The sequence below is a fragment of the Patagioenas fasciata genome, chromosome Z (genome assembly GCF_037038585.1).
Source record: "Patagioenas fasciata isolate bPatFas1 chromosome Z, bPatFas1.hap1, whole genome shotgun sequence".
Classification (NCBI taxonomy): domain Eukaryota; kingdom Metazoa; phylum Chordata; class Aves; order Columbiformes; family Columbidae; genus Patagioenas; species Patagioenas fasciata.
Window position 1 is genome coordinate 11,678,457 of NC_092560.1, and position 21,409 is coordinate 11,699,865.

The 21,409-nt window shown below is 42.7% G+C and overlaps 1 protein-coding gene across 11 annotated transcripts in view; it reads right to left on the reverse strand.

The window, feature by feature from the left end:
- Positions 1-3,127: 3,127 nt before the first annotated feature.
- Positions 3,128-21,409, reverse strand: part of LPAR1 (lysophosphatidic acid receptor 1) — a 75,334-nt gene continuing 57,052 nt past the window's right edge. For 7 of the 11 annotated variants that reach the window (XM_071801786.1, XM_071801784.1, XM_071801787.1 and 4 more), the window contains 2 exons: positions 20,446-20,535; positions 3,128-6,320 (listed from right to left, as the gene is read on the reverse strand). In XM_071801786.1, the coding sequence (XP_071657887.1) occupies positions 6,019-6,320; positions 20,446-20,535 (392 nt within the window). In that variant the 3' untranslated portion in view covers positions 3,128-6,018. The other 4 variants (XM_071801790.1, XM_071801783.1, XR_011736358.1 and 1 more) reach the window with 3 other exon arrangements.

Here is a 21,409-nt window from a genome sequence, read left to right on the forward strand (position 1 = left end):
GGTATGTAAGTGATTAGCTTCTCTAACAAAAGGGAGTTAATTAATCCTTTACCTAAGACCTCTAGTCTTCAAAATGTGAAATAGGACTTAGCATAAAAATAGAATCCTAAACCAACTACGCTCAAACAGCATTGAAATAATGTCTTTTCTTTTTTTTACCTGTTCTTCCTAAGCCTTTGCAAGGCTCTTTGTGGATACATTTGTTTCTACATATAAACTTATCAGCTTTGGTTTAGTCAATGTATGACATTCTATGGTTAAATCGAAACTGGGGACATATTCTAGGACAAACATGTCCATGCACTGTAAAAAAGGAAAGGAAGCAAAAGGGAAAAGGGAGAGGGGCAAAAGTAAAAGGAATAGGGAGAAACGAAATAGGAGAGAGACGGAAAAGAAGCAGAAGGTTTATTTTCTCTGTGCAGGAAAATGTTTCTGTGTAGCAACAAGAAGAGGCCTGAGGTTAAAAGGTGCAAATGGGAAGGAAGGTAGACAGGTAGGAATGAGGAACAGAGCTGATTATCAAGTGATTCACTTGAAATAACCCACCTGTGTTTCAGCACTATTATATCTCCTGGAACAGACCAGTTCATTCTTTCACATAGACACACTTTTTGAATAATTCCACTCCACATCTGAAGTAGCAGCTCTCCCCACAAAGGGTATTTCTTGCATACTCCATATTACACATGCTAAATACTTTATTGTACTAGATACAACCTCTAAATGTTTACAGTAAGTGCACTTAAAAGCAGAATTGTTTGCCAAACCTCACTGGCTCTCTCCATACTCGCCAGTTATAAACATGGTTTTGTTTAAACGGGAAAACAAATGATCAGATTCCTGAGTCTCCCACATACACTTCTGGTTATCAGAAGTTTATCACAGGCAAGTGGGAACATTTCATGGAGCCTCTTGTTAAAATGCTGGCAGCTTATCAGTGGGTGGGATTTCCATATACCACAGATGACAGTAACATTGTTTCATATCCTAGTTTTGTCTGTGTTTTTTTAAAAATTTTATTTATTTATTTATTTATTTATTTATTAATATCAACCTCTTCTTTTCTCCTTAATAGACTTGGAATACCGGAGCTGGGTGAATAACTTCTTGGAAAATCCTGTAAGTGAAGAAAATGGGAGGAAATGGCACTTTTTCTTGAGAAGGCATGGCCGGACAGGTGTGAGAGTTAATACTCTTTAAGCTATCCATCTGTTTGAAGAGGCCTTTGCAATCAAATGGTAAAGCCTGGGTGACTCAGCTGAGCAAATGGGACTGCTGTTGCACAGCCCCTCCATCCAGACATCAGCGTGCAGCACAGCCTGATTGCTAACAACCAAGAACTGACTGGAAAGGCCATAACAGGTAACCTTGCAGTTGCAAATTGCTCAACAGGAAAGCCCTTAAGAGAACCAGAAAGGAAAAGCCTGCATTTGAGTTATGTTACTTCTGCAGCAGGTGGAGAAGAGCCAGTCTGCTCTAGGCCGACCTCTGATAGCTCCTTTGGGAGTGACCCAAAGAAATGACAGATACAACCAGGACGGGGTCACAGCTCGGCATGTGGTGGCGACAATGTCCTGGAGAAATGCCTTTGCCACCTCTGTTTGCATCACCTTGATTCACAGTGATTGAAAGACAGACTATCGGTGTTTGCGTCAAAGCCTCTCCATCTGGTGATGTCATCTTTAATCTCACTTGTGGAGAACAATCTGCTGGGTGGGCTTTTATTTCTTTCACAGAAAAAGCAGTATGGTTTTAGTCCATGGACACCTACTGCAGTGAGGACAGAGGTGGTGGTGGCAGCATTGCAATCAGGAACACCAGGAACACTAGCTGGCTTTACAGTAGTTACGCCTGGTATCTGGTAGCATACTCCTGGGGCAACACAGAGGTCAGAAGAAGCTACAAAACCTGCCTCAGAAGCAGAGCCCACTTGAGTTTCCTGTAAGAGATTGCTCCTGGGACCCAGACTGGCCATGGCTCCCCTGCCGACCTCCACAGAGGTACACACAAAAAGACATACTCCTCTGAGTGACCAGAAAGGTTTCATCTCTGTGCAATGCCATAACAGGAGAAATTTATGCTGATACTGAAAAGCTACTTTGGACGGGAAGCAAAACTAAGGTACTGGATATATGTCTTTTCCTCTTTGACACCTGAGTTACCAAGGCTCAGTCTGCATCATGAACATAGCATGCCTGCCCTTTCTTTTTCACTAAGTGACCTACGCCAAGACTTCCCTGCCAGCTTCTTTAAGCAGTGCCACAGCTAGCTGGTAAAGACAGAGTTATAAAGACAATGGTGGATCTTGGGGCAACGATTTAAAAAACCTCATTGTTGGTGCACTATGGACAGTCACGTGTGCTTGTTTTTAGGAATCACTGAAAAAGATCTTAGCTGATCTACCCTTTCTCCTTATATAAGCAATCTGCCCAGCTTTGAGCATCCCAGTTAGCAGCCAGTCTGAAGCTACCACAAGATCTCAGAGAACATGGAGAAAAAAGGGGTTAACAAGAAATGTAACGCATGTTAAACACAGAATGAATTTTCAACTTCTCATGTAAGTGCTGTGATTAACAGCTCTGTGCCCCAATGGGTCACCCAGCCTCTTAAATATGGCAGCAACAGGGAGGTAAAACTCAATTTAATAATCCTTCATTCAAAGGCAATCTTTTCACTTAGTTTTCAGACTTGAGCTGTTACTGAAAAAGCAAAGTAGGAAATAAATTTTCTTTGGCCTGCAAATGTTTTCAACAACCATATACTTTTTAATGCACAACTCCCCACCACTACAGTTGTTGAAACAAACATCACTGCATTCGAACTTCACGAGGATTTACTTGGACCAGAGGCAGCCAGCAACAGAAGAATTTTAATGACTGTGGGAGGACCACTGGTATTTTAAGAAGTCTTCTAAAACCGTTTGAAGGATTTGAGATAAGTAAAAATAAGTGGAGCAATTTTTTTTACCTAAGTACTTTGCACCATGTTTTCACATAGCAGAAGTGAGTTCTACAACTGCACAATTCAGCTGGAAAATCTGAACAGAGAAGCAAAAGTTAAAAAAATCTAAGACAAAACCAAGTGGCATGGGAACAACTCTAAAGAAGAGAGCAAATGAATCCCTCTGTTCCATTATCTGCTTTTTATTCTCTTTGCTCACAGCAGCTTTAATTTTATTAGTTTGCAAAGAAACACTCAATCCACAGATCAGATTTCTCAAGGATATAGGGAGATCATGTCAACAACACAAAGCACTAATTAAATTTTTAAACAGCAGCCATATGCTTAGTGAGTTCCTCTAGCAGAACTGTACAAGGAACATTTGCCTCCTGTTACCTTTGATCTAAACCATCCCACTTCACCTTTTAGAAGAGAAACCCACCTGCTGCCAAAAGTGCTCTCAGATTAGTCTACCCCATGACTGAAATTTAACTGCTGTTAAGACTTCCCAAGGTCCAGCTTCTTGAATTGTCGAATGCTTCCTTTGAGAAGGGCTGATGGATGTACCTGGGCAGCAACTGTCACCTCTTGCTACTACAATGACAAAAGCATCCTTGGGCATCTATCTTCACAAGGGGCCTCTGGACTCACCTGTGTATCAGGAACGATCGCATCCCTAGTTTAAAATTATTCATTCATGGCTTCTTCAAAACCACCACATTTTGAGCATATTAAACTAGGGTGAAAGATTCACTGCTATTTCTTAACATCATCCTCTCACTCTATCCAGCAGAGATTCAATAAAGAGGACACAAACAGCAGTAAGAAGGACACTTGGAAAGGGCAATCCTCAAAAAAAATGGGGTGTCTATGATGTCCTTCTTTCATGGGGACACCGGGGACAGGAAAAGCTCTCCCTGGATCCAGGGAAGAAAACAACTCTGAGCATTCTTGACAAAAGGAAACTGTTTTTCAGTTAGGTGTCCCAGGTCTTTGGAGGCATGCTTATCCTCTCTTTTCTTCTGCTTACCTGCACTAGCTCAAACATTGCACGGGCACTAACAAGAATTTATGAGTAGATTGGCAAGCAGATGCTTTTAAATGACAAAGTTCATACAGCCTGTTCTCTTTCTCAGTCCAGTTATGTGGATAAAAACCAAGCCAACCTTTACATTCACTTGCTCTCAAACACAGTCAGAAAAAAGAGCTGTTTTGTCAAAGGCAAGTATGACATTCATTAGCTTGGTCAACTGGCAGATAATGTTGTGTTTATCGCCCCTGCCCATTCCATCTTCCACAATGTCCACACAACTTTGGCTTGACTGCATAGGTGAATTTCAGTTTTACTGAAAGCAGTGGCAAAGCTCTTTATTCAGTCGAGACAGGTTTTGGTCAGTTGCTGCTCTTCCCTCCCTCAGCAAGGAGCTGCCTTTTCCAAGCAATTTTATGCTTGGAAACATAAGACCCAAGCATCTTTTCCAACACTCTACTTTTTGCCAGGCTGACCCTCTCCCCTCCATTTCTTCCCTCCCCAAATGGGAGAATATTGTCCGTTATGTTACATTCCAGTATGGTACACTGAAAGACATTTTTTGTTGTTGTGGTTGCTTTTGTTGTTAGAGAGGCAAATTATGATGAGGAAAATGGCCCCATTTACTGTTGATATATTTTACATTGTTAGGAGAACACACAGTTTCCCAGAAAGAGGTCCCAAGATTTTTTATCAGCAAGATCCCACCTTTGGTCACATTTACCCCTATCAAGGAGTTTTGATTAATGTCACAAATTCTTGGTAATCAAGATTCACACAAGTGGCATTTCTCTTTGAAACAACCGTATATGAAAAGTCCATCTCTTAGCTTAGCTATTCATAACAATGTGTGTGTGTGTCTACTATATGCAGCACAGTACAGTCATTTGGAATAGGCAACTACCCATGTTCTCTTCATTTCAGAAAATAAAATTGTACCTTGTTTCTCAGTAACCCTCTGCTTTTGAAATGAAGGGTACATCACTTAAAAGATACACACAAATATTTCTCAGTGCAAAAATGCAGAAAGTATTTTCTTTTCAGTTACAAGAAAGGTTCCGTAAGAATGTATACTCTCTTTTTTCCCACATTAACAATCCTGTTGCTTTCTGCTGCAAACAAAAAAAACGCTTTCCAAAGCCTGTTTTTAAGTCTACCAACCTGACTTTAGCCCATTAAGAGCTTCAGGGATATGTCCTACTTTAAGAACTTGTCCATGAAAAAACTTGGGACCTACCACACATTACTGATTTATTTCATACTGGAGTTCAAAGAAGAATGTTAAATACCTTGTGACTAGAGTATTGTTTATTTCATAATCTAAACAAACACTAGAACACAGTCTATGCTTTTCTACTTTCCTGCAGACTTTACAATGAGCTTTTTTTTCCATAATTAAAACAATCTGCATACACACAGAACATGCATGCTTTCTAACATCAGTAATGAAGGTAAGAAGAGTCGGTTTCCATCATCTTCCTGTTGCCTGTATTAGAAAAAAATACTTTTGTTTTTATTGTAGTTATGGCAGTGTGGCTAAGGTTACAAAGACTAGAGCACAGTTTTACTCCCTGCACAGAAAATGTTCATCACAAGCATGCTGATGGTGATAAATATTACACATCTATTAAATGATAGGCATACTTTTATCCCCTTTACTCCCTTTTTAAAAAGACTAAGTGGCTACATGTAAATGCAGTGAAGCAGGTATAAGCTTAATTAATCAGTTTTTTCAGACTGGCACCAAGACGCAGCGAAGTCCAACAAAGTCCCAGCGAGGCCTTCCATGGGCCTCCGATGACCTTCACCACAAGGCATCTGCCTTCTACTTTTTGAAAGTAGAAATTGAAGGCCTTGCGGCATGGTCAGTTCTGCGGATGGGGCGGACCACACCGGTGCGTCGAGCCCTCCCTGGCAAAGAAGCGCTTGTAGTCCATTAGTGTTTGAGAAAACCTTGTGAGTGGGTTACCTCCCCTGGGGCCACATGCCCACCACACACTGCGGCGTTGCCCGCTGCTCTTTGTCAGCCAGGCGGCTGGCCGCGGCTCTTACACCACTGAGTGGTCGTTGCTGTGGACGCCGGCCAAGATGGTGTGGTTGAGCGAGGATGCCGAGCGGTCTGAGCCTTCGGTGGGGCCGTTGGCGCTCTCGCTGCGCTGGCAGCAGAGGATCTGCTTGAAGGTGGCGCTCATCTCCTTGTCCCGGTAGGAGTAGATAATGGGGTTCATGGCGGAGTTGAACTCTGCCAGGAGCAGGAAGAATTTTTCATAGGCCAGGACGTTGCACTGGGGACAGCAAACATCGAGGAGCAGCAAGACTAATCCTGGGGTCCAGCAGATTATGAAAGCACCTAGGAAGAGAAAGAGGGGAAAAAATACAACAAAACCCACTAATGCACCATTACTCTTCAAAACACTATGAGAACCATCCAACTGGAACCAGGAATGGTTAATTTTCCTCTTTCAAGACTATCGTTCCCACACTATTTCTTCACTGACCTGATGAGAGGGATGCCATTCAAAGATCTGTAAATGGTTATGGGCAGCACATCAAAAGAGCAAGGCATTCCCCCCCCACACTCACCATCTGAAACTCTGCTTGGCAAATACATTTGCATTTAAAGTTGATAATGGGGAACATTTTTTCCCTTCAGCTAGAGACCTCTGACTAATCAATCTCTTGATCAGGAGAAACAATGCTGCAATTTACTTCTCAAACTAATAACAACAAAGAAAACCTTTCTGTGAGTGCTGTGACTGAAGAATCAGCAATACAAAAAGAGTGGTGCAGACAGCAATTCTCAAGAAAAAGAAAGCCTGGGTCTTGTTAATCCATTTCAGCCCCATTATGTAATGGAAAGTCCTAAACATGCATCCTTCTTGCACTGAAATGCTGTCCTTCAACAGATCTACTTCTTTTCTTAGGGCTCTATTCAATAGAAATTCAGAGGCTCCTCAGGCTTCAATAGTGTAAATGCCAAAGAGCCTTACCCTGATTAAAATGCTTCCCCCTCCCTTCTCCGCTGTGCAAAGCTCTGAGGGGAATAAAGCCCAAAGCAAAATTCAGAGTTCAGTGCAGAAATTAAATCAAATGTCTTGCACTTTATTGGGAGTACTGAGCTAAGTGAAGATGCTGACTCCTTGCATGGTTAAAGAGGTTTTAAATATAAGCACTACTGGGGAAGCCCTCACACACTAATCATGTCAGAATGAAGATGGTGTTCCTGAGATTTTCCAGGCTGACGTGCTTGACTGAGGTGCAAACCAAGGTCTTATCATCAGTGGGCAGGTTTAGTGCAGGCAGCAGCAATAAGGGCTTGCCAGCACTACCTGGTGAGCGCTGTTCTCAAATAAGCTCTCCTGTCACTGTGCTATTTAGTTGTTAACATACTGCATCTGCTTTTTCTACAGTGATCATGGAATCATAGAGTAGTTTGGGTTGGAAGGGACCTTCAAAGCTCATCTAGCCCAAACCCCTGCCATGTGCAGGGACATCTTCAACTAGATCATGTTACTCAGAGCCCCGTCCAGCCTGGCCTTGAATGTCTCCAGGGATTGGGTATCCACAACCTCTCCGGGCAACCTGTGCCAGTGTTTCACCACCCTCAATACTGGTCTCTGTAGGTCCAGCAGCTGAGTACAGTCAGTCTCTACAGCATGCAGACGTTTTGCCACGCTTGCCAAGAAGGTGCCAGCTATTTTCAGCTTGCACAGTGGTGGCTGTAAGCTGTGTAGACACCTGTCTTTTTGGATACCAAACCCACCTAGCTCAAACAGAAGAACATTTTCTGAAGGACTTCGCAAACACGCAGGGTGTGCCAGTCTACAGACACTGGTTGCCAACCAGGGAACCACACACACGATTTCTACGTAGCCAGAATGCATCCCTAAACTGAGCTTGCTTGCAACTGATGGTGCCACAGTGCTACTCAATGCCTATCACTTTGCCAATCAACAAAGCTCGGAAGGGAAAGAAGCCGGGAGGCGAACTGCCAGCTTCCAGTACAAAGCACTGATGTCTTTGGCCAAATTACTTTGTCAGGGGCTGGCAGAAATTTTACAGTGTAGGGATGAAACTTTCCCACGCTGAGGTGGCATCAAACACATGAATCCACTTCACAGCTTTTGTCTGCAGCTCTTTCGGATTCCAGCAGCCCTAGAAAAGACTACTTGAAACCCATGCAAAGGACTATGGTCTTTTGTCCCTTCCTTTCACCTGTCCCAGAAGAGCAGAAAACTGCGTCTCTTTATTTGTCTGTGTTGATACAGAGAGGCTGCCCTCTGCACAGAACAGCTCTGCTGAGCTCGTTTCTGCAGAAAACAAGCCAGTCTTTCAAGTTGCTGAAACTGCGTGTGTTATGTTCAACCTCCTAGCTAGTGAAGCAGCAGTGGACTTTGTTCCAGCTTGAGCATGTATTTTCTTCATTACAATCTGTCTCGGGAGAACAACATCAGAGACGGGAACACTGCAAGTCATAGGATGTACAGTCGAGGAGAAAAGACGATGACAGCATCCTCACCAGGCCTGTAGCAGAAAAGTCCAATGTGGGAACAATGGAGCTGACAGGAAAGCTCTCATAGCGTTGTTCAAAGTCACAATTGAAAGCTTCCAATTTTTCCAACTTTTTTTTTTATTTTCCAATCTGTTGTTGAGAAACTAAATATGTCAAACAGAACATCCTGTTGCTATTACTTTTGGGTATGTTAAAAACAACAACAAGCATCAGGTAAGACAGGTTGGCATTTACCCCTGAGAAAGCCATGAAGTCTTTGACTAAAGTCCACACGCAGCCCACTGCACTGAATGCTGAACTTGGGTAGAGTTATTGAGCCTCTCTGGGCTCCCCAGTATGTCAGATAGGTCTAGTAACCTATATGCTCAGGCTTGATGTGGTTGCACTCAAGAAAATGTAGACTGCAATTGAGCAAGCAACTAAATGCTCTGTGCAGCTCATGCTACACACACACACACACACACAAAAAAAAAGATTAAAACAAAGAGTGGCCTTCCTACTCGCTCTGCAAAAGAATGGGAGTCATAACTCTGCAAGCTGTCACGCTGTTGCTCATGCCAGGCCTGGAGTGAAGTCAACGCCATGCTGGCAGCCAGGCTGCCGAGAGGAGGAGAAACACACACTGCCCAGCTCCAGACTCACTTGGGTAAGGTGGGCTTTTGGCTGCGCTGCCCCCAAGCTGCAGACCAGCCTGAATTTCAAGCCTGTTTCCTTCACACGGTAGTGATGGCTGCAGAAGAGCACCCAGGACCCCACCTTTGTGCAAACAGGGACAGCTTGAAGTTTCTGAACAGAGGGTTCATTTGTTACTGGGAAGTAACAGCCATTGATGCTAGTCTCATTCAATCTAGTGGGTTTTATTTTACTTCAGCCCCTGGGATTTTCCTAGCCAAACTTCCCACCATGCTAATGGCTCCTGTGGCTGATTAACTTAAGTGCTTGCAAATGGTGACACAAACAAAGCCTCGGGTTTTCTCACTTGTTATTTAACTGTCAGTACCCTGGAAAACACTGGAAAGCAACACTCACAGTGAGGGCATATTTGAGTTAGGTACAATGAAAGGAACATAAAAATGTCAGGCTCCTATTACTTTTGATTTCAGAAACATCATATGTAAAACATAGAATTCTTTCCTTGGAAGGAAAAAAAAAAAGCTTGACATTTATTTTTTCTGCTTCTTACTTGGAAAATCTGTCAACGTAAAGTGATTCTAAGCTAAAAGCAGAGCTTAAATTCTGCCCTTTCTAGAAATGCTGTGCATTGATTACACCAAGAATGAAGATCTAAAAATATCACATCCAACAAAACAAGATCCAAAAGCTTCCTGCTGCCATAGACTGAAAAGCCTTAATTATACACCAAAATCTTGATATATTTTCTGCTCAGGAATAGAACTGAGAGCTGCTCAAACTATAGCGTGAGTAACTTCCAAGTGCATTTTACAAACTCAGTCAAACCCATCTTACAATGACACACAAAGATCTATTGCATTCAGTGAATCAAATCGCTTGTCTTTGTGGATATGTCATTGCCATGCAATGGCACTATGGGAGTCCAACATGCAGGAATAAAATTGCAGATGGTATGCTCTTGGGTGGCTGAAGACCACTGTTGCCTGGACAGTTATCACCTTGGGGTGACACCTCCAATCCTGGCAGTCCTTAGAGGTGCTGGCACCACACAAAGCTGACCGAGGCATTCAATTGCAGCAGGAGGAACATCCCTGTGGTGCATGGCCAAGGTCTGTAGGTCTGGCATGAGAGGACTGGGGGAGGAAAAAATGCCCATCAGGCTGAGTGGCAAATGGCTGGCCATGAGACAGGAAAGTTGGAGGGAACTGGAGAAATGGCACTTCTTCTTTCAAAAAGATTAAAGGAGAAAAGAATGTTGCGAGTGTGTGCTTGCAGCCCAGAAGGCCAGTTGTATCCTGGGCTGCATCAAAAGGAGTGTGGACAGCAGGTCAAAGGAGGTGATTCTGCCCCTCTGCTCCACTCTGGTGAGACCCCACCTGGAGTCCTGTGTCCAGCTCTGGAGCCCTCAGTACAGGACACACATGGACCTGTTGGAGAGGGGCCAGAGGAGCCACCAAGATGAACAGAGAGATGGAACAGCTCTGCTGGGAGCACAGGCTGAGAAAATTGGGGTTGTTCAACCTGGAGAAGAGAAGGCTCCAGGGAGACCTTATAGCAGCCTTTCAGTACTTAAAAGGGTCTATAAGAACAATGGGGACAGACTTTTTAGCAGGGCCTGTTTCAATGGGACAAGGGGTAATGGTTTTAAACTAGAAGAGGGGAGAAATTTGTTACATTGAGGGTGGTGAAACACTGGCCCAGATTGCTCAGAGAGGTGGTAGATGCCCCATCCCTGGAGACATCTCAGGCCAGGCTGGGTGAAGATGACCCTGCTCATTGCAGCAGTTGGACTAGATGAGCTTTGAAAGTCCTTTCCAACCCAAACTATTCTATGATTCCATTAAGAGGGGAAGGGTCCCTATAGACTGAGAAGCACCTTTTATAGCAGGAAATCTGAGTTACAACAAAGCAGTCATGGCACTAACCTCATTTTCTGTTGCTGAGTGCTACCACTCACCCAGGGCTGAAACTCCAGCTCCTTGTGCACAGTCTGTCTTGTGGTACTGTGACAGAAGCTCACAGGGGACTTTCCAAAGATCACAATATAAGTGTCCTGAACCCTTGTCTGATGCACCAGTGCAGATTTTATTTTTATGATAGTTGGGTGCTTGGAAACTCCTGGGTAAGTGTGGCATGGCCTCACAGCCAGATTTGATTGCAAGACAGTAAAAACTATTGTGAGCACTATGCATATGAATCCAACCATGATAAATCACACAAAAAGGAGTGACCAAAAGAAAATGAGGAGAGGAGAGGAGAGGAGAGGAGAGGAGAGGAGAGGAGAGGAGAGGAGAGGAGAGGAGAGGAGAGGAGGGGAGGGGAGGGGAGGGGAGGGGAGGGGAGGGGAGGGGAGGGGAGGGGAGGGGAGAAAGAAAAGGAAAGAAAAGGAAAGAAAAGGAAAGAAAAGGAAAGAAAAGGAAAGAAAAGGAAAGAAAAGGAAAGAAAAGGAAAAGAAAAGAAAAGAAAAGAAAAGAAAAGAAAAGAAAAGAAAAGAAAAGAAAAGAAAAGAAAAGAAAAGAAAAGAAAAGAAAAGAAAAGAAAAGAAAAGAAAAGAAAAGAAAAGAAAGGAAAAGAAAAGAAAAGAGAAAAGAGAAAAGAAAAGAAAAGAATAGAAAAGAAAGAGAAAACTCAAAAAAACAGCAGCAGAAAAGAAACAAGCTAAATAAGAATAAACACTGACAAACTAGCCACTCATTAGTATGTCCCTGGTCCTCTCAGGAATGTTTGCAAAATCAACACAACAAACTGCAGACATTACAAAAAGATAAATTAGGAAAAAAGGATAAGATAGAAACAACTTCTTAGAAAACAGAAATATTGATTTAAGACTGCACTTGAATGACAGATCACCTCTGTGCTACTGCAGTCAAGTGTGCCCGCTGGTTTAGTTTATCACTATGCACCATTTGGGATGATGTTTTTTCCTGTTGATGGAGATTGTCCTAAATGCCTGTATTTACAAAATCCTGGTAAGAACCAAAGCAATTAAGAACCCCCATTCTGAGAAGACATATCCACAGGATCTGATGGAGTGGAAAAAAGATTGATGAGAGGGGAAAAATATTGTCAGTCTGTCTTGCAGAGCTTTGTTTAGTATTTCAAAGACAGACACTGCATAGATCCAGATCCACTCTCAGAGAACAGACTTGCAAGTGATTGTTCCTCTATATGCATGGCAAGAGCATTTGGTCCAGCTTTATCCTAGGGCTGCAGACTAAATAATTTTATTGCTGCTGCAGATGGAAAGAGAGCCTTGTTTTAGCAGGACATTGAGTAGCTGCAGTATATTTTCATGTTAGGCTTTACTCTGGGGAGGATGCAAGAATCTCACAAACAACGTGCTGAAGGCACGCTGGCACTCAGCTCCTGGGGACCACTTGGGGACAGACTTGGCAGGGGGTAGCATCCTGAGGCTCAGCAGCCCCCTGGGGCCATGGTGCCCCCATGCCACGCTGGGGCTAAGCAGCAGGTTAAAGATGAAATTCAGCCTCCAACAGCCAGCCTGGACATCAAGAACTTACACACGGCCACCTCCCAGTGACCAGACTAGACGGCTACTCATGAAACTTCTCCAGTTAGCAGAAGAAACGTTTCCTAAGCACCACTATTTTTTTCTTTTGCCTTTTGCCTTGGACAGCATAAATCTGCTTTTATTCCATGAACGTTTACTTTCCTTTAACTGACAACACAAAATAAAAGCAATGCCTCTGCTCCTGCCAAGTCACACACCACTGTCTCTCGGAGGCTCTGTCAGGATGCAGCTCTTGTCAATGTGTACCTATTCTGAAACACTTCTTTTCTCCTGCTTAACCATGTTCTGTCCCTTTTGTATGCCCTCTTCCACCAGTCTTGGGTGTTGACCCTGACTTCATTGTTTTCTGGCATGGCTTCACACTCACTCTGCAAATTCCTCATACAGAGAAGTCCATATGTAGGGGAAAAATATGGAAAGGGTCCTTTTTAGGGAGTGAAAGAAAGGGGAAAAAAGGTCTTGCTTATGTTTGCAGTTTTGTTAAGATTACAGAAAGAGGATAAGGCACCACCGTTTCAAAGACAGAAAAGACTCACTCCAGCTGAACGGCAGGGACATTTATGTTCTGCCACTGTTGCCCAGCTCCCCGTGTCCACCTGCTGTCCTCTCCAAATCTCCTCTGGTTGCCAGTGGCACTCGTGATGGGCAGCTACAGCACCTCTTCCACTGGGACAATGGTGATGGAGAGAGGAAAGAACACTAAGCATCATTGCCAGTTCCTAACAGGGAGAAGGGTCTAGCTGCACTTTCTGTAGGGTGAAAGCAGTGCTCTGGGAAGATTATTTGCTTTATTTAACAAAACTATAGCCAAAAAGGGCTAGATAAATGTATGGCATTTTCCACATCCCAATACAATCCCACCCTCAGCAGGGAAAGTCACTTGCTATACTAGCTGAGAAGCAACCTCATCAGCTGCAACACAACCACACTTCCTTCATCCCGTAGCTATCCATAAGCTGTATCAATAACCCTCCTTATCACACTGCAAATTATCTTGTGCATACCACGAACAGAGATAAGTACTGCATGAAATAGTACTTACTTGCAGCTCTGTATTGTTTTCTCCAGATATGAATTACTAGAGAATGAAATCTGAAATGAATGCTGAATTATATATGCAAAAGATCCACGAGGATCATTTATCACTCTGTAAATGTACAGAGTGCAGGAGTAATTCTTCTAATTGTAGTCTGACATCATTTTCCCTAATTTTGCCAAAACATTACTACAATACAGCTTTTAGTTCTTGGTGGAGGAAAACACAGTTGTTGCTGTTTTTTTTGTAGTTTCTGCTGGAAATAGTCATCATTGGGGCAAGGTTTGCTTCCACCCATGGAATTTTATGTGAAAAAATAAAATGTGACTACCACATATGGACCAGATTAAGAAATGTAAAATAATCCTATGTTCAACTGAGCAAATTCTTCAGAACTTTGGATATACAAGGCTTGCCTCTGCATCCACACACTCCAAAAGGCTCAGGGAGGATGACAGTGATAGACAGTCCTTGAAAAATACCCCAGGCAGGGAAAGCAGCATGCAGCATGCCAATAAGAATAGTCTTGTTGAAAAGAGTGCTATCACAACCTCTCCCTTTATTTAAGGTGTCTTTATTTAATGAAGGTGTATGAATTTTGAATGAATGAGAGTTCTGTAGAACATTCCTTCAGCAGTTTTTCACTGAGTGCAAAATGCTGCTTTCTGTGATACATATCTGGGAGACTTTGATGCAATGGCCCCCTTGGGTTTCAAGCCAAACATTTCTCTGGTGGGACTGTGTGAAAGAAAGGGGGATATCTCCAGAAGAGTGAATAGGAAATGAGAAACGAAGCAAAACTAAATAAAACCTACATCCATCAACAGTCTCTTACATGTACTTCTCACAAGATGATTTGGAGCAAGAAGACACAAGTAAGTAAGAGAAAATACATAACTAGGGAAAGGTATGAGCTATCAGCTTGTCTTTCACAGCACTATATGTGCCCCATCCCTCTGAACACCCATTCTAGTCTCCCATGAGCTGAACAGCTCTGAACATGCAGATTATAGATAAAATCTTGACCTCAGTTTTTCCTGGTTATCTGAACTTGTGCTATCTTAGCTGAAATCAAGTTAATTTTCTCTATGCAGTTAGAATATTTTCTTCTTATTAGCTAGCACAGCCTTTTGTTTCAGATCTAGTATGAGCATGATGTGATAAAGTGCTGGGATTCTCAGGCATCACCCGTGAAGAATTAACTTATTTCTTTCCAGTAGCTAAGTGTTTTGGACTTAAAAAGAATGTGAGAACACACTGATATCTTGGTTGTTACCACGGAGACCAAGGACTTCTTTCAACTTTCCAGCTGCAGCTGCAAAGCATCTGGGAGGGGGCACAGACAGGACAGAACCTAGATCGATATCCAGGTGGATCAATGAACTATGCCTTACTATTAGAGTCATGCTCCGTATATAACTGGAGTCAGCTTTCCTGGTTCATTAGTTCCATTGGAATTTGGCCTTCTGCTGTTTTGCAGTTAGCCTTCTGCCTGTTTGCCTTGTGCTTTTTTACTCTCTCACTGGGATCAGCTGTTCAGGACTGGGGTGCTCTCCTTTCCAGGACTGGCTGTTCACCATGAATGGAGCTCAGGAGTAATTGCTGGAATATAATTTATTTCATTTTACATATACATATATATATAAACATATTTTTATTATTTTTATCATCTTATTAAACTGTTTTTATCTCAGTCCATGAGTTTCTCCATTCATTTTGGGTCTCTTCTCCATCCCACTCAGGGGATGGGAGGCAATGAGTGAGCTGTTGTCGTGGTCTTAGTTGCTTGCTGGGGTTAAACCACAACAGAGCTCCACATGAAAAGCTGACAGGTTTGCCATATTTTTCAGTCTACTACATCCATGGTTTGGAAAGGAATTTAACAATAAATTGTTTCTGCTAGTACTGCATCCATTCAGTGATTTCCTATATCTGCCACATCTATACATATAAACACACTCCAACCTCTTCCTGAATCTTGTTTTGGGATTTTTGGTTGTTGAATTTGGTCAGACTTGGCACAAAATAATGGCTGAATCATGTAGGAACACAGAAAACATGTCTTGCTCCAAAACTTATTTCCCCTTCCCAGAAGGAATATACTATGTGTCTACTTCAAACATCTGTGTTCACCTTTGAGCTCCTGTGCACAGAATTAATACAGTGTTTAAGGTATCGGTTTCTTTGTCAAGAAATCACCCTATCTCTCCGGAACTTGGCTACTTCCCTCTTCAAGCATTTATCTGGTTTAAATTATGCTAATGAATTAATATGAAAGCTTCCTTCCAGTACTCTAGATGGGCTAGGAGGACCAGCACAACTTGCTCCCAAAGAGTGAAGTTCCAGTGTATGTTACCATCACCTTATTAGGAGCCTTAATATCTAGTATTTTACCTGTTCAGCCCTTTAATCTTCATCAGCTTATTTATTTTCAGAAAAAAAAAATACAGTAAAAAAACTCTTCTTAAATGGACATAGTCTTGACCACACTTGATACTTCTGCTGGCATAAAGACTCCTTTTCTACAGGCTGACCTCTGTTCTCCCTCCTCTCTTCCAATGCTCACATCACCACATTGCTCCTGACAATTTATCATTTATACACTCACTCTTACGAATTCCTCAGCGAAATCTTTAGATCTTTAGCCCTCCTCTTAAATTAGATGCACTTTTGCGTCTATACCTGCTGACTGCAGGGCCAACTGAAGATACACCTGATCCACTGTGGTATTTAAACATGGTGCTGACAACTATTAGCCAACAACCCCACCGGAACCACTAGCCACCTGTGCTCAGAGATGGAGCACCATCTCTGAGCATCATAAAGATGCTCAGACTGAAAACACCTGTGGTTGGTGGGGCTGCAACTACAGCCATCACGTTGTCACATTCCTCAGGGTGGCCAATGCCTTTAGTCTTCTCTTCTTTCTTTGGGTTGCAGGTCCAGACCAGAGGTAATGAAGAGTAGGTTTTTCTCAGTAGGACTTGCAAATGGCAGCTGTGGGAATCCTCATGAGCTTGCTCTCTGCAGCGCTTTGCCTCGCCGCCCCTGAGTGCTTGCTGCCAAGTGCTGGAGCCGTGTGCTGACATGGCCTCCTGCCTTTTCTTCTGGAGATCCTATCTGCTGGGTGTCTTCCCACTAGGACCCTGGGTGGCCTTTCCACAGAGCCTGGAACCAGCTGTGGATGTTTCAGATACCATGTGAGTCTCTAAGCTCTTGAGTATCTTTGTAATATCTGAAGCTTTTGAAGTTCGAAACACCAACAGGCAGAAAAGCCTGTGGAGGATTGATAACAAAACAAAACAAACTGAAAAGAAAATGAAACATTGTCAAGAGTAAGCTGTCAAAACTGACCGTTTTATTTCATGGGTGCTTAATGAACTCTAGCCCAGGTTAATTCTTGCTTGGTGTCATTCTCTGTCTGCTGTGTGCAGTCCTGCAAAGTGAGTTTGCTGGTCTCCGGCCAGCTGATCCAGCCACCCTCACATATTCCTTGGCTGACATCTTTGAAGGACAAATCAAGTGCTAATGCAAATGGAGGAGACCAGGACTGTTTTTCAACTGACACCTGCAAACCAAAGGTGTTAAAATACCTTATTTCTAACATAAGCTTGTCATGGTTTTAAAGGACAACTTGCAAAGACGGCATGTGCAATCCACTTTCCAAAAAGAAAAAACAAAAGCTTGAGCTCATGGCAATTTCTTGGCATCCATTTGAATCTCTCAAATCAAAAAGTGGTTAAGGAAAAGTGGAATTCACCTCTGATCTAGTGACTGCAGGAGAGAGACAGTACTTTCCCTACTGCCACCCACAAAATATGAAAGCAAGCATTTTAGCTATAAAAAGAATTTTAAACAAAAACAGGAAGTCATTAAATGCCAACAGTCAGGGTTCCAACTGATTTCTAAATTCATAAAGATATGTGAAGCTAATCTCTGAATAAAAGTCTGGCAGTTGCCAAAGCAATCTGAGTATTTATATCTGTGTAAAGACAAACAGTAGTCCCTATGGAGTTCTGCTGTTGCCAAAAATCAGGCACACAGAGGAAATTTTGGTGTCTTTTTCAACTTTCAGGCATTCTAGAGAAGCCTATACACTGTTTTATAGACACAAATGTTCCTACAGTTTCAAATCAGTGGTGGTAGCCTGACTGGAAAAGGAGCACAAAATCCCAGCTAACAAGAGACTCCTGAGGCTCATGGTACTGGTGTCCCTGGGTCGTGGTTAAAGAGGACAAAGAAGAGCAGGCAACAGATGTCTGCAGAAAATTAGAAGCAAGAAACCACCTTTCAGTCCATATCTGGCATCCTACTAGCATCCCCAAGTCCGAACTCAACCAGGATCCTCTTTTACGGGCTCTGATTGCTCATGGCCATAACTTGGGGTGCCGAGTGGGGGGGCAGAGCTGTCCCTGAATGGCAAGAGAACCCTGTCCTAGGGATCTGGGTGAGGCTTTAATGTCCCAGACGTGGGACAGCTGCAGGTGACCGGGTCTGGTGGCAATGAGGACATGTGGGGCAGCTGGTACCCTGCAGGCTAGGCTCACAAACTGGACTCTGTCCGATCTGCCTCCACAAGGTATATTTAGCATACTTGGGACCTGGGTGTTTCACTAGTACCTGTAGTTTTCAACCACAGTAAAACCACTTGCAGCCATGGTGAAAAACCTGTTTTGCCCACTATTCCTTTGGAAATCCATATACCCGCTGTGATATTCTGGTACTTTCCCAGGGATGGTCACAAAGCTACACTCAAACAATACATTTTGTTTAGCAGATTTCAAACAACTTTAGTCCAAGAGATTGTTTAATTGTATTTTCTTTTGTTGTTAAGGACATTAAGCGTTACTGGTGTTATGCCTGGATAAGCTCCAGTTGCAACACAAGTTTCCAAATGAAGCAGGGGTGGATGCAATTTCATACGTAAAGGTCTGCTTTAATTCTTACATAAGATGAAACTAGTAATATTAGAAAAAAATATTAGTCTGTATCTGCTTCCTTAATAGGAATGAAATTTGTTTCTCCCATGCTAGTGCCAAACTGTGAATTGGAGTGTTACAAAAAGGTAGAGCTACTTAAAATGACTACATTATATAACAGCTTTACCTAAACTGCAAGAGAATTGTGTGTGCTTTTATCTTTATATAGCCATACTGCAATTTGCCTGATTATAGCTAGCTGGCTAAGCTATGGTAGACACCCCTTGAGGCAATTGCTTGAAGTTCAGTTACAGAGACCAGTCTTAAGAGGTAGAATCCACCATGACAGATTTGCTTCTCTGGGAAAATGAAGACCAAGGGCTTCATACTGAAGTGGCAACAGGGGTAGAGTCCTCTTGGTAAAAGGGATGTTGCTCCAGAATAAATCTTCCTAGAACATCTGTCAGTGTTTTGGATATGTTAGGATAGCCTCCTTCCCAAAAAGACCTTCTACTCCTCATCTCAATGTTAACAAATGAATATACTGCCTTATACAGCCTTGGACAGACTGTACACGAACAATAATGCTATAGTAAGTCACCTCTACACCTCACCACCCAAGTAGTGGGTGCCCATGCTATCAGACTACCAGTGAGGTGTCTACAGCTAGCAATGACAAAACAGAGAAAGGATAAAGCCCCATGATAGCAGAGAGACACAGCATTGCACTTCACAACAGAAGCACTAAGTGAAGAACTGCCCAAATTTTGTTTGTGGTAAGTATATACTGACAACTTATCAGAAGGGTAAATTCTAGGTTTTAGTACATAATTCTATACATACTCATTTAAGCCAGTCTAGAAGAGGCTGATAACGAGCTGAAAATAGGGCTTTTGGTCTGTATTTCTACACTGAAGGTGAGACATTGTTTAAAGGGATGCAGCTACATCTTGGTAGCCTCTGATTTCCCTTGGAACATCTGATTTTCTCTATCTGGACAAGATGTCATTACACTGTAACTTACGTCTTAGGTGTAAGTGAGAATGAAAGATCAGTATTTTATCAACTTCTGTGAAGCTATTCTCTGGATTCATTAAAAATACTATCATGCAGAAAGAAGAACTGCAACAGTGTACAGTAGATAGATTTTTCCCTGCCAGAAGGGTGTTTTCCATGCTGCAGTATATAATTTTACTGCGGTAATGGCAGTATTTCCCATACTTAAAAAGGGAAATACAGTGAACAAGTCTGGAAATGGTTCATTGCTGGTGGTAAATATCTGGATGTCAGTGGCAGCTCCTCTGTGATTTCCTTTGTATTTACCATTACAGAATCTATATTGATTTTAAGTCTTCAGGTAAACACAGAAAACAGCATTAATAAAATTTAGCCTTTATTTCAACTCATAGCTTCAAGAATCACATTGCCAAACCATGCATTATAGTGGGGAAAAAAGGTGCATCTTCAGCTAGTCCTTTCTCTCACCAATACACAGCTGTTGAAAATCCTGGGAATGCAACTATTGGGGCAGCAATGCTATGCACAGTTCTGGTTTATATCATTAGGTCAGTAGAAGCAGACAAAAAACAAAGCTTGAGTTTGATTCAGCTTATTGAACAGATCCTGCTGTGTTTCAGTTGCTTTTCGGGAGCAGCGCTCTACTTTTGGCAGTGTGCTTTCCCATTCTAAATTTAACCCATGCTAAGCAAAGTATGGCACCTAAGCGTCCAAGAATAGCGCTTGCCTTTCAGCTACTGTGTTAATACCACACCCTGCGTCACTGTGGCTTAAAGACTTTAATATAAATAGCCTCTGAAACCACAAAAAAGAGTGTAATCATACTTTTCTGAAGGTTGCTCAATCTGCATGTTTCTGAGGATGTGACTTCTTTGACCTCTGGCATACTGTTTGCTCCACTGTCCCTACAAAAGACTGTAGATTTTGGCCATGATAAAATAATAATGAAGGAAATAAAAAAGCATTAAGTCTTCCCTTTCAGTTTATTTACTCCCTCCCACCTACTCATGAAAGAGCAATTGTACTGCAACAGAATATTGAAATACTTTCAACAACAAAACTGATTCCCAGCCACCTTCATCTCTTTCAAGGGTGTTACTGAGAAATGCCAGACAAAGGCCATTTAAATCCAGCCCCCCAACTACCAAGCAAGGAAGAGGCATTAACATTGCTGCTTTCTTTGTAGCATGCCTCGACTGCAGCTTGGCTTTGCCCTGGGTCTTCTGCTGCTGGGCATGAAAGAGCCACCTCTGTTCCGACTGAACTCTTGACCCCTCTAATGAGACTGCCAAAGATGACATTATTTATTTTCTACTGTCACCTGTCTTCAGACTAAGGTGAAGCCATCTGATCTCCTGCAGTGACATGGAGAAGTCAAGCCACTGCACGGGCAGAGCTCGTGGCTGTGCACACACAAGTGCTGCTGATGGACCTGCCAGGGACCATGCTACTTCTGCAGGGCCAGAGCTTGAGAATTATTTCCTTTTAGCACTCTGCTTGCCATGGACTACAGTCCTCAAGGGATAAGGGATTTACATGTAATTCAATGTAAAATCTTTGGCAACTGAAAACGAAACCATCTAGAAGCTTTCAGAAGATAAAAGACCACTAACAACAGTTCAATCAGACATGGCAGACCAGTTACGTGCAGTTCAGGCACACCATGGCTGCTAGAGGCAGAAGATACCTGTGAAAGCATTTGCTTCACACTTGGAAAGCCTGAGACTGCATGCAGAGAATGACAAAGGAACAGCATCCAAAAAGCAAGCCTAATTTGTTGTGCACGCTT